This window comes from Denticeps clupeoides, chromosome 1 (genome assembly GCF_900700375.1).
Source record: "Denticeps clupeoides chromosome 1, fDenClu1.1, whole genome shotgun sequence".
Taxonomy (NCBI): domain Eukaryota; kingdom Metazoa; phylum Chordata; class Actinopteri; order Clupeiformes; family Denticipitidae; genus Denticeps; species Denticeps clupeoides.
In genome coordinates this window covers 6,388,765-6,402,814 of record NC_041707.1, presented here as the reverse complement: position 1 = coordinate 6,402,814, position 14,050 = coordinate 6,388,765, and the positions used below count along the sequence as shown (strand labels likewise).

The following is a 14,050-nucleotide window of genomic DNA, read 5'->3' as shown; positions in this document are numbered from 1 at the left end:
CCTGAAGAAACCTAAACTAAACTGCTTATATGCTTACTCTTAAAAATATTATTTTAATTGGTGTGGATAAATATTGATACAACCCATCAGAAGATACTGCCATTAGTCAAATACAAGCCTTGAAATAATAGAAAATACAATTTATCATGAGCCAAAAGGTTTATGGTGGTGTACAACTACAGTGAATATGCTGAGTATATGCCAACCAAATAAGAATTCAGAACATGGCCTAGGTTCTTCTACCATGCAGATTGTGATACAACCAAGCATAGCAAAGTAAAAAAAAAAAAGACACATAAACCATGAGGCCACAATGATACAAAATCACATAAAATGCATTCAAAAAGTGAGGAGGACAGGAAGTATGCCTCCAGATTTGAGCTCTTGCCTTCAAAGGACACGCAGTGCTGTGTAGCAAAGAAAGCACACAGCAGGAACAATCTGAGGCAAGAACAAAAAGAGCCGCACTCCTACGGAGCCAATTCATTTCTCCTTATGAAACTGTTTAAGTTGGAGGGTTTTTTTCTTCTGGGAGCCTCTCAGCCGGCAGAGCCCGCCGCTATATTAATTTCATCCCTTTACCTTTTTTCAACCCGGGGACCTCTGACCTGCCTTACCTGTATAAATAGAAAGAACTAATTTACCAGCGAGAAAGCGCTGAGGGGCAAACATGTCCTGGGTAATGAAGTGTTCAGCTTGTGCATGATTAACCAGCTGGTGGGGGTGGGGCAGGAACCACAGGCCATGAAATAAGGGGTAAAATTGATTAGCAATTTTCATTTATACAGCTAAACAAAACCTGTTTTGCATATCGGGCTGGTAAGTTAGTGGCAGCCCCCGATGCAAACTTCAGCCAAGACACAACACCTTTTTATTTTTTATTATTATTCTTTATGACTGCGTACATGATAATATTATACAGCTGAGCTCAAAGAGCATTCTGCATGCTGATTAACATGGAAGCAAACACTCCAGCCAGAGTTATGCATACAGTAGAAGCCGCACACGAGCCATCTGCGTATGATAATGCATAAATGCTGTTATGGCTACGTGGAGAGCACTGACTCAGCATGGCTATAGAAAACGCATATGGTCTAGATTCACATGATAGTGTTGCTTCTCTCGTGGGAGACTCGTTTATCCTTTTCAGGGGCATTTTCACAGCGCGATGTGACATTTGTATTGCAACCATAGTCAGGATGTCACCCAGCATCTAAAAATAAGCGTTTATACTGCATGGCTTACTGCAAGAATGCAACCTCATAGTGACTTCTGTGTCAAAACAGAAACACCACTGGGTGTCAGAGAGGTCACAAGTAGACACTGACATAAATAACCACACAATCACAATAAATTATGATTGGCGTTATATTCAATGAGAATTATAGTAATGGTATATAATGGTTCTTAGCATTCGTTACAGAACTTGGAAATAATAGCATCCTTCCCACACCCATGTGTAGAGCAAATGGCCAATAAGTAAGCAATTTTAGACATAATGATTGTGCTTCAAGAACAGTCTTTCATTCTTGGTTTTTATCTTTCATAAATGTACTAAAAGTGGCAAAATTTGTTAAGTCAACAACTTGATTATTCACCAGAGAGGGAGTCTATACTTGCTTGTTTAATTAATCTTTTTTGGGCACTATTTGTAAAAAAAAAAAAAGCTTCATTAGACATTGTGATCATTTCCAGTCCATTTGTCTGCCTGGATTGGCAATGAAAGACCCAAGGGTGTGAGTTAATTGGGAGTTCCAAAAATAACAAAATCCTATAAAAATTTGACAGTTTTCAAAAATATGCCATGAAGTTATATCTCTTATATCTGATGTGAGATGATATGGGACCATAACATGACAGACTATGTCAAAATAAAATGTTTACCTACGAAGCCATTCTTTAATTATACTGAATCCTGAACTATGATACACTACAATTTAATTCCCTACAATGACTAATTCGAAAGAACTCAAAATCATCTCACCTAAAATTATCTTCGTATTTTTCTTTTTTCCATTAAAACATCAACAGGGTGAACAGGGCTTTCAACAAAGTAAACATCATCTGATATTCAGTTCTGGTCAAGACCGCTGCTGTTTTGTTTATGGAGATTTTTCATCTTTATTTTTAGGTGAATTGCGGAAAACATTCTCACTTCATTAAAGCCTAGAATCCCGATAAGTCTCCATGTTGTCATCGGCGGTAATAAGGACACCCGCAGTCACTGTGACTGTACCTCCATCCCAGTGAGATACACATGAACTGACAACCACATAATTCCCAGTCACGGGAAAAAAGAGGGAAGGCCGCGCAGACAGAGAACGCAAAGTGGTGGAGAAACAAGAAACTTCTTGTGGTGTACACAAATCCAAATTTAATTTTCTGCAAGATTACACTCAATAATTACCACCTTTATAAACCCCATAACTAATGGCTTCCAATTAGGGGATCTATAGGTATCGATCTGCTAAGAATCTGAAGGTAGGTGTAACGCACTTATGCACAGTGAGAGGCAGGGATCTTTCCTACAAAAGGAAAGAGAGCGAAAAATGGAGAAGACTGAAAAAGTTTTTTGACGTATATTTTTGATGCTGGTACCAAGCATTATTGTCTGGATATTTCAAATGACAACATGGTCATCAACAACATCACTGAAATTTGAGGCAAAGGATTCCACAAGTCATCGAAGACATAATTAAAGACAAATTACAATTTGTCTGCAGCCTTAAATGGGTTTGTTGGCACAGCCTATGGAAGGTTTAGCAGATGTGATTCCTGGCACTGGAGGGAAGAACTTGTAATGGTCACGTAATATACAGAAGTCTGATTTAGAGGTGGCGTAGACGACACCACTCGGTCACTATGTGTTAATTATTCAGGAGGTGAAGGATAGTTCAGAGCAAGAGCTCCACTAATGACCCTTAGCAAATTAATTTGCTGCAAGGGGCCACAATTCATAGACTTCCTTCATTAAAAGCTACTGGGTAAAGTGACAAACAACAAGCTGTGTTGTGATGAGCAAGTCAAGGTGATCTGTTGCTGGTAAGCACTTCCAGACTTTTAAAATGATTGTTTACACATTTTTTAATGTACTGCATGAAAAAAAAAAGGTAAAAAATATTGAGTGCAATAATCCTGTACTTGATAGCTTCAAAAAGCACACTCAGACATGAAGACAAGGTGGTGGGCAAAGAGAAAAATGTGCTCAGTGAAATGTGCTAATCCTCAGGATTAAATTTCTAAATACTTCTCCTCAAGCCAATTAATAGATGCATATCTGCCCCAGTTCCTTCATGTAAAGTCATTCATATGACCAACTTGACGGAGGTCTTTTGATTTCCTGCATCGCTAAATTAATGCGCAGGGTCTCCCAGCAAACTGTGGAATTATCTTCTTCTAAACTAATATCTACATGCTCTGTAGGTATGCCTCAGTGTAAAGCCTACTGGGAACGGGGTGAGCGGGTGTGGTGCTCCAAACTTGGTGGATACATTATAGCGGTGGAATACTAATCGGAAGATCAACTTTGCTCTGAGTATACAGGATAACAGAATCCCATTCGCTCCGAAAAAGCATACCATGGATTACAAGTAAATAGCGGCTTAAAGGGGAACAGGGAAGGTGCGTTGTGCAAACAGAGGGCTTGAAACAGCGCGAGAAGATCCTACGCAGCATTTCCCCATAATGCCTTGCGAGAAGAGACCTGTTTGCATGCTCTTGGCACGCCAGCTTGGCATGTGACCACTGCAATAAAACCTCGTTGAAAACCAATGTCCTGTTTGATGTGGTGGGTGTGACCATCTCATCATTACATATATATATTTATATGGTTTATGAGAAGTGGTTTATGTACATGATTGTATATTATGTATGTAGGTATAAATGGCTTTATTAGAAGAGGTTCGGAGTGGTTAAGGTTCTATCATGCGTACGATAATGAAATGCTAGATCTGCATGTGTATTAATAGATGAGACATGCGAGAGCGGCGTGGGGTATCAATGAGGTGCCTTACCATAAGCGTTCTCTGATGAACCACACGTGGTTGCTTCTCCTTTTTTAACGCCGACAGCTCAAGAAATCTGTGCAGTGCCACCAGGGCAACTGTGCGGTGGCAGCCTGACCACTGAATATTTAAATAATTGAGAGCGTGGCCTCAATTGCGTGACCAACACAGACTCACAAACTGCGGACAGAGCATTTTTTAAATGTATTTTTTTGACAAACGCTCTGAAATAATTTCTGTTAGATTTGCAACAGTGATGAGGAACCCGAGTGGAAGATTGTACGTGCTTAGCGTCAACGACAGTTCCAGTTTCACTGGATCACCGCGCGAAGGTGTGGCTTTCGATCGGCCTACCACACGCAAGCGCCTGCAGCATCCCGCCGACAGTAAACAACATGCCGTTTAAAAGAAAAAAGCCCCCCAAAAACACGCTATCATGGTGGCATTTTCGAAGCAATGAGATGCAGAGTGCGCTGTCCTACATTGAGGCGCTACACGCGCGAAAACAAAGTTTCTGGCACGTTACCCCGAACCATACGGCATTTTTGCATTTCCTATAATCCCCTGTCAAAACCATTAGGCGCGTAAACACAACGGCCACACATCCGACACCAACACCTCTCCCTCTTTTGCTTGGCTGGTCAGCGCCGAGCAGCAGGTTACCCGCGCACCCTACTGTCACACCCTGTCTAGGTGTGTGTTACTTACACCGTTTCCTGGCTTTCTTCAAAGAGTTTTGGTGCAGTTTCAAGGACAAGGACGTCCGCCGGTCGCCTGGCGTTCTCTCCTCCCAGCGCAGGAACCACAACAAACGTCGCCGCTCTCCCTCTTCCTCCTCTGATTCAGGGGCTGAGCGTTTCTCGCAAAATCATTAAGCAGGACCTATCTTGGCAAGAAGGGGCTGAGAGAGGAGAGGAGAGGTGGGAGGGAGAGGGGGGAGAGAGAGAGAGAGAGAGAGAGAAAGGCTGCTGGGCTTACTGGCCGACTTGTTCCCTGCTTGTGTACTAGTACACAGCACCAGCTGAGCTCCGATTGCAGCCCTGCAGAAAAGAGCAGCTTTACTGAAAAGCACCAGCATCACATTTCAAGGAAGTCAAAGCCAGAAGTCCGTACTGGGAGCTGACCTTCACCGAAGAGGAGCCGCTGCTCTTTTAGCACCCCGGTCCCTAATGCACGACTGTCTAAACGTGAAAAATGTCCCCACGCTGAATTTTGAGGGGGGGAAAAGTCTAGGAGAGCAAACACAAACAAACAAATGTCTATTTAAGGGAGGATCGCGTTCCCTGCCTCGGCCGCGAAGCCCGTCCCGCCTCGTCCGCAAATCAGCATTTCAGGTGCGGCAACTGTAAGTTTCTATGGGAAACGTGGCACGCAGATTGAATCTTCGCCTAAGAAATCAGCAGAGCCTGAGTGCCTGGTGGCCAAGTGCCTGCTGTGTTTGTCCGACGCACACATAAAGTTCAAGCAAATGGGGGACAGGGCAGAGGCGGAGAGACAGCATGGTGACTAGACAGACAGATAGACATCTTTATATACTACACTGGACTGTTGTTACGTCCTGGACACAGTTACATCCACGTGACACAACCTACACAGTCACCAAGTGCCACAAGATATATCAAAAAAAGGGGTTATGGAATCCATAAATGTGAAGTGATTGTCATTATGATACAGTGCAGCACAGCACACGGTGACACAACAAAATGTGTCCTCTGCTTTTAACCATCACCCTTGGTGAGCAGATGACAGCTGTTTAACCGCCACCACTGCCCATAAAGTGGCCTTGCATCAATGCAAAGGCCATGTATTGTTACAGGCTGCGTTTCTGCTCTGGAATGGGGGTACAGCAGGACACAGTTTCTGCTCCCCAGAGTATGATCTACAAAAATGTACTCTCACTCACTCACTTTCCAGAACTGTTTATTCCTAAGCAGGGTTTGCGTTTGTCTGAGCCCTTCTTGGGACTCTGGGTGCAAGGCACAATTTAGGGACAATTTAGGGTTCTCCTACATGCCTCGGGATGTGATCCTGTAAACACTGGAGGTTTAAAGTTGCACAATCAACGACCTAAAAGTACCTTCATGTACCCTTTCGAGGGCCAAATACAAAGAGTTATAGTTTAATTTACACGGGGAGCTGTAAAACTTTCAATATTGTGTTATTGTGGTGCACAACATTGAAACCCCCAAAGGTTAAAAAAGTGCATGGGTGGTAGTAGCCTAGTGGGTAACACACCTGCCTGTGAACCAGAAGACCCAGATTCAAATCCCACTTACTACCATTGTGTCCCTGAGCCAGACACTTAACCCTAAGTTGTCCCTGTAACTACTGATTGTAAATCACTCTGGATAAGGGCCTCTGATAAATGCTACAAATGTAAATGTAAATGTACTTGTCTGTGCAAACCTTTAAAACAGAAGACAGACACACAGACCGACAGAGCAGACAGGCAGAAGCCCTGTAATCTCTTATTGTGTTGCACGGACATCCATTCTGACTCACATCCTACCACCAAAACTAACTACACCCAGAGTAACTTCACTCCGGTCCCGCAAGGACGCGTGCACCATTTGGCGACGTGCGATTGTCGATTTATGTCCCCTTCCCCCCCGCAGGCGGGCGTCCCATCGAACACAACAACACGTCAACACAACAACACGAACGTCCGCGGCTCCGAGCAGAGGAATCCATTTCGCCCCGGCGCGCTCGTACCCGCAACATTTCAAGGACACGCGCGAAGTTCACGCGGCGTCACGTGAACCCCCCCCCCCCTTTCCCGCGTGGGTCGGGTGTGGAGGGCGGGTATAAAGAATAAAATACCCTGGGTTACCTTGTGAGTCAGATGTGTGGCGGGTGTCCAGGTGACACTGGGGCTTTATTAAAGGGACAGAGGCTGCGAGTCTCTCGTCCACCTCCGCGATCGGGACGCTTTCACTCCCGAAACGGGGGTCCTGCGGGGGAAAAAAGCGCGCTCCGCTCCCGCAATGCCGGCAGATCTGACGCATAGACGCGCGCGTAGCTGAGCGCTTTACGGCGAAATAAAAAAAGGGCGCGTAATCCTGACGCAGGAACGCGGGGTTTGCGCTTCAGTCCCCGCTCCGCCAGTGTAACGGCCCGCTTCCAGCCCGAGCCAAAACGTCACCTGGATAAAGTTTTAAACGTTTCCAAGCTGCATTTGGTCCTAGGATCATTTTCGCAGGATGGTCTTCACAAGCCACGCCCACTTTAACAAAACATGACTTATTTAGAAAGAAAACACTATTTGTTTCTATTATTGGTATTAGTTATAGGGTACAAGATAACTATTGGACCTCAAGGTACCATTAAACATTTATGTAGCCTTAAAGGTGCAACACAATTACATTTACATTTGACCCTAACCCAACTTACAATCCGTATTTGCAGAGACAGTCCCCCTGGAGACACTCCCTTGCTAAGGGACACAAGGGTAGTAAGTGGGGCCTGAACCTTTGTGGCCTTCTGGTTCATAGGTTATGCTGCTGCCACCAAATACACTTTGTTCACAAGACGGCTTGAAATGCTCAAGCATAAAGGCTTGAGCAGCTCTGCATCAACCGATCAGGCAAAAATTTGCCACCGGGCCCGGTCTATTGAGGGATCATGTACCATGCCTTTAGACTGGTAAAAAACTGTGACACGTCCTATTAAGGCACTCACGTTCATGTTCATCACTTGAAAAATGATTTCTTTCAGCTTGGAGTTAAAAAAAATTGAGCAAATTCAAAAACACCAACATGCTCTGCAATTAAGCATTTCATTTGTGTTCAACATTAATCAGCAGCAAACCACCCGTTTGTATGCCAAATGCTGTAAATGTACATTTCATTGCATTGGGGCCAAGCTACATCAGAGCCGGCTTGAACTGTGATCTTCAACACTGTTACGGAACACAACGTAGCATTTGATTCATAGAGAACATTTCAATTTTGGACCTCTGTTACTTGGAGATCATTGCAGAAGATTGAACTCCAGAAGAGCAAAGACGAAGCTTGGATTCATCTGTCAGTGTCATACAGGTTTAGGCAAATATGTAAAATTCTGAACCAGTGGTGCTTCATTTTGCTTCAGTCAGACCACAGGATTCAGAGGCAGAAGGCTCGCAGGAAAGCTGCATACAAAACAGCAAAACCGCAAAAACAGCCCATAAAGTACAAGGATATGTTATTTTATAAAATATCAGTCTCTAAATGTGCATTTCACAATAGATATGTCCTATTCATCCACTTCCAGAGCTCTCTTTTCCCAAAGGGCCCGGTTTTCAGGGCACTATATAAGATCTAGTGCATGGGGAGCGTTCGCTGACATCACGTTCACTCATTCACCATTCTGAAGGTGCTGACAATATGTCTGCATGGTTCCAAGAGGCCTACAGTAAAGAACAGGACCATGTGCTGCAATATTCATCAATGTTAACATCAATGTTACACACCGACAAAGGCTGGGTGGGGAGTTTAAATAGCCATATCGCTGTGTTGAACTGGCTGCGTCCATATTAAATGTATTCTCTAAATATATTCATATTGAACATAGAGACTACAGAGTCTGCAAATCTGTTGGATGCTGATTTTACCTCCTTCAATACCAAGGAAAATATTTAGAAATCATTCAGATGCAACAAAGCATCAAATATGTAGTGTTATTAAGGATTTTAAAAATCTTTCATTCCTCTCAACTGATGTAACTATAACCCTCCGGAAATAGAAAGTATCGAGAAGACCGAAGAAGAAGAAGACCGTTCCCGATTTACGGGGGACAATCAATCAGCACAAGACAAAACTGGAGGGCCACGGCACTGCAACCAAACCCGTCAACTTTGCTGACAACCGAGAAAAGTTTCCTCCTTCTATCGACCTGGATAAGACGTCCAGTGCACTTGAGCAAAGTGACACGGAGGACGGGTCGTGAAGTTCTCCCACACTATCAAGACGCCGGAGCGCGAATATGAATGGACGCTGTTATTACAGTAGTGCTGAGAACGCCGCAAGGAGACGCCGGCGACACCAGGCTGACGCCGGCGCGGAGCGACAGATATAGCGCTGCCATATTGTTCCATGGAGGTGAGAGCAGAGCCGAGTGTTGCCACTCGTGTTTGTCCACCCCTCAAGTGCCCTCGTGAAGGATCTCTCCCCTGAGGGAAACGCTACTCTTGTGGTGCGCACAGGCACACACACACACACACACACACACACCCTACACCCCGGCATCAGTGAACCTCTCACCACGCCGACTATTTCCTGCCCAGCTCCGCCCTCGTCGCCGTACAGCTGCATGGCTGCAGCGCTACTGTAGCAACACGCCGGCTGTTTATTTATGTTTTCCCTCGGATAATTTAGCTGCGAGACGTATATTTCCATGACCTAAGCCATCAATCTAAATCCCGTAATGTCCTGTTGATTGAATTTATGGCCTGTTCATTAGACTTAAGACTAATTGGAATCAGGAAGTAAATCAGTCTGAAAATGGGAGTTGGCATGAAATAAAGTTACAGTCTGTATCACCAGTGGAAAGAAAGTACATTTACACACCAAAGCAGTGAAAAGTTAGCTCTGTCTTCAGCAACCAATACATAACAACTAGTCACAAACAGCAAAGACACTAAGTGGATTATTAATAATATTGTTATGGATAAAAAATGTAAGACTTATTTTAGTTTATTTAGGCCGATGCCTGGTGTGCATTTTGTTCCCTCAATGTTGCGCTTCTGGGATCGAAGTATAAGATTGCTTCATATGAAACAGCACCTTGGATAGCTCCCACAACATGAGTCTAACAGAGGTCGCCTTCATTTTCCCATTAAGGCACTGTGTGTTCGGCCCTGGTGGAAAGCTGACAACACAAAGTCCTTTTATTAAACATGTAACGTGACTAGTGAGCAAGAGCTAATTGGGTACATTTGAAGAAGTAAAAAAAAAAACATGCAATTTTTCAGTGGGTTGAACATTTAATAACATGCAATTTAATGCAACCCATGTCCATCATTGCACTGCTGACCGTCGGCCTGCTCGTGCTTTTCTACAAGTGTAAAATATTTTCAGTCGGCGTTGCATGATGCCAAATGAGCCTTGCACTTCTGATGCACACGCCTTTGAAATGCACAAGGCCATAAGGACACGTTTTCCATATGCACACGCGTCCCCCTGCAGAACACAAAGCCCGTGTGGATGCATCGTGCACCGAGAGGGCTGGAGCCGGCCGACAGAAAGCCTCTTTGCTGCCACCTAATGCAGACGCGTTTAATAATCCCGAGCACACGGGGCCTCGCGCGAACGGGATTTTCCGCAAACCGGGCATTTGTGATATGCTAATTTAATCATTTTTGTCTACCCTTCCATCTATCAATCTAATCACTTAATCAGTATTCTCGGGGAGCGGGAGCCTCGCACACAAACAGCGCCGCAGCCTTTCATCTGAGGTGCGTCCCCCCACTTCTCATTTCACCGATGCCGCTTTAATTATTATGAAAATTAAATCAAATGTAATCACCGGATTAAGGCAACCTCCATGACAAGCCCCCCCCCAAAAACGGGGAAAACGTCATGTTCCCGATCTAGAATAAATATTATGCTTAACCGACCATGTTTTTGTGATTCTAAACTGTATTTATACATGTGTACCGTTTACATGCTAGTATATGATTTTACGTTTGATATTTAAAAAAAAAAACGTGTGTGTGTGTGTGTGTGTGAAAATGAACGCTCCTGGCCGTCTGTCGTTGACAAAATATTCACATCTGACTTTGATTACCTGCCATTACGTCTCGTATTTCGTGAAGCGTTACTCTTTGAAAGTTTTAGAGCAGAAAGAAGTTAAAGGACTACCCCCACCCCACCCCAGTCTCTGCATCTGCACCCCACGTCGCTTTACGTCTCAGCTTTTCATTTTTTTTTACTCCCCTGCTGCAGCGGCGCGCGCAGCTCGTGCACGGCGACGCGTGCCACCGCGGTCCGCAAGCGCGATTGTCCCGGTACTCACATGGTCACTGGGAGTCGGGTGGGACGGGGTCGCTACTAATTGGCCCGGGGGTCTCTCTCTCTCTCTCTCGCTCGCTCTCTTCCGATCCGCAGCGCGCGGCGATCGATTCGGGTGTCGATCACTTTTGGAGCTTCGCGCGTTCGCAGGAGGGCTTCGGGCGGGCGCCTGCGGGCTGTTGCGTGGGGTCTGCCTATAAATAGGCTAACTTTCGCAGACGGAACCGAGTGACAAATGAGAGGAGAAGGCGTAATTTTGCGCGCGAGTCCCCCTCCCGAGTTTCAAGACGTAGCGCGAAAGTTTTTTTTTTTCTTTTTTAGACGCTTGGTGGTCGATCCCGAGGCGGCTTCTGAACCGACCCCCACCCCAAGGCGTCTCCGGATGCGGCTCCGGCCGCGTCAAGCGAAACGACCAATCAGAGAGAGGCGCGGCGCGAACAGGGGTGACTGATCGGCCATTTCGTCCCAGTTGTCATGACAATCGGCTCTCTAAACATAAGTTCATCAGTAAATTACCAATTACTGGCACAGTGTAATTACACTCAGAAAACTTTGGACTCAGCCACCTATTCATTGGTGAGTTAAACAATCTGAAAAGTTTGTAGAACCTTCTGGAAACTGTGAAAAAAACATCAAAATCTGAAAGTCTGGGGTTACATTTCTTGTAAGTTGTCCCATGACCCACGCGACATGCCATAATTATTGTCTATTACGTCGTGTGGGGATGGGATGACATTGTCTTTGAAATCGGCAGCCAGCCTTCATCTCTGAACGCAGACAGCCCGCCGTTTGTCACGCGTTCAGCGCTGCGACAAGAAATGGCGCCAAAATGGAATATGACTGATCGCGCCTTTATTGACAGCCGCGCATTATCAAAGCCACAAAGGGCCCGTGACAGGTGTCTGCCGTGGGGTGACATGTTGACACCTCAATGCCGCCGAGGACGCCCTCCCCAAAATCTGCCACGTGTCTTTCCTAAAAGTCACCTTTTAAAAAAATATAATTGTTAATAAACATGAACCGGAGTCTCGAAGTCTACACGAAGCGAAGCAGCAGTTCCCTCAGAATTGCGCGTGGACATAACGTTCCGGTAATATGATGAATTAGTTTCTTATTCATATCTGATTCCATGGCGCATAAACTAATATTTTCATCCACTGGGTAGCGCGCAAAAGCTGCAGCTTGGGACACAGAGTTAAAGAAAGATCCGTGGCACAACTTTAGTCAACTACTCGAGCTCTGCCTCGCCTTTACCGTCCCACAGAGGAAAGTGGTGTAATGCACCGTTCCTGCTTAATTCACTTTTAAATGAGCTCGAACTGCTCTTTCAGACGAGATGTAATAACACTGAGACGCTCACTTCTCAACACACACAAAAAAAACGGAACTTCAGACAGCGGTTGAAACGAATTAAAGAAAGTTTATTACACGGAGGGGCGCTGTCCGTGGTGCTGGATCCGCGCTGTCCGTGGTGCTGGATCCGCGAGATGTTCCATCTCGGCGTTTGAAGCGCATCAACATGCGAGCCGCCGCCTCCGCGCCCTTGACCTTCAGACGTCATCAGCATCGCGGCTCGTTTTATTCTTCCTCCGCCAGGACGAGTGGAACGGGCTTTTCTACGCGATGTAGACGGGGTGCGGGGGAAGGGGACCGAACTACCATGGAATTTTGTTCAGAAAACTTCGCAGAACTCTGCACGACAGAAGTCTTTACTGTGCATGTAGAACTGTTACCAGGAGGTGAAAAAGTAGTCTCTGATATCCCAGCAGCCGATCTGGTGCCTGGATGCTGTAAATCCTCCTGTATTTACAGCATGGACATAATGCCATGACTTTAATTCTCTTGCGCTGAAGCTCACATGTAAAAAATTGATGTAATTGGCCGTCCTTTTGGGGATTAAATGAAGTGAGATCTCAGGCACTGGTTACCTGAGAGCTAAAGACACCAATAGAACCCCCAGCATGTTAAAAACCCACAGAAATTCACAGATAAAATGCTCATACCCAAAGCCAACTTTAGTCATCTGTAATTGTGGAGGATTACATATAAAAAAAATCTAACATTAAAACTAATATTAATTGGAAGTAAGGGTAGTTTAATCTAAAACATATTTTTAAAAGAAATGCACAGATGAATACAAATATGTATTTGTTCATTTGGCTCTAAAATACGGTGATAATTTCCCAAATAGGTTATTTTTAAAAACTAACCGAATCGCGTGCATAGCACAGAAGGGTGATGAATATGTTGTTCTGTGCATGTGGATGCGCCCTGATTCCCCACCACTCTCCCCTCGGTGAGATCACCGCTGCAGTGTCACACGAGACGTCCCCTTTCAACCGCCCGCTAGAGCCACTCGTCATTAGCTCTATTTCCAGATGGCATATACTTAAACAAATGAGTTTCACCACGAATCCCCTGTCCTGCCAAAATTACCCTCCCAGAAGCGGCACTTCTGCACTGATGGCCGGCGCCGAACACATCAGCAGGGCCGGCGCTGCCCTTGCGCCCGCTTCTGATGAATTGTATTTTCCCACGTGACCCGGGACTCCTCTCAGGTAATTGGCAGGCGCAGGGAAGATGTCGGGGAAAGGGAAACATGGCTCATCAGCGGGGGCATTAGCATTTCGCGCATGATAATTCAGCTCGCTCCCTCCTGCCAGCCTCGTCTCCTTTGTTAAAATACGACTGCGACGTGACACCTGTCCCCGGATGGCTCCGCCCTGCCTGCCATTAAAATACCCACAGAGGTGTCAGTCAAGATAAGAAAAATTAAAAGGGAGCCGCCCCGTTTCGTGTAATAACCCTTAAATCTCCACAAATTTACAGAGGCGCCGCTCCGCCCCCAGAGCAGCGTTATCTATTTATTTACCGTCCCACCACCGGCGCACAAAGAATAATGGACAAAAAGTGACAAGCTATCGGGGAGAATGTGAATGCATAATTGATAGGGGGCATAAATTAATGCGATTATGCCGCAGAGAGTGCCATCACTGCCAGGGAGCAGGGAACTGCGGCGGAGTGAAACATGGTTCCCGTCCAGCGAGCTGATAGGTA

At 45.4% G+C, this 14,050-nt stretch overlaps 1 protein-coding gene across 3 annotated transcripts in view; it reads right to left on the bottom strand.

Annotated features, from left to right (window-relative positions):
- Positions 1 to 11,143, bottom strand: part of esrrga (estrogen-related receptor gamma a) — a 137,471-nt gene extending 126,328 nt beyond the window's left edge. Inside the window, exons 1-2 of one of the 3 annotated variants that reach the window (XM_028971193.1) lie at positions 5,129 to 5,415; positions 4,713 to 5,044 (exon numbers count right to left, since the gene is read on the bottom strand). Coding sequence is in view for 1 of the 3 variants with exons in the window: in XM_028971174.1 (XP_028827007.1) it covers positions 10,998 to 10,999 (2 nt within the window). In the remaining 2 variants the exon portion in view is untranslated. Of the gene's footprint in view, positions 1 to 4,712; positions 5,045 to 5,128; positions 5,416 to 10,997 lie in introns of those variants that run through there. The other 2 variants (XM_028971128.1, XM_028971174.1) reach the window with 2 other exon arrangements.
- Between the last annotated feature and the right edge of the window lie 2,907 nt (positions 11,144 to 14,050).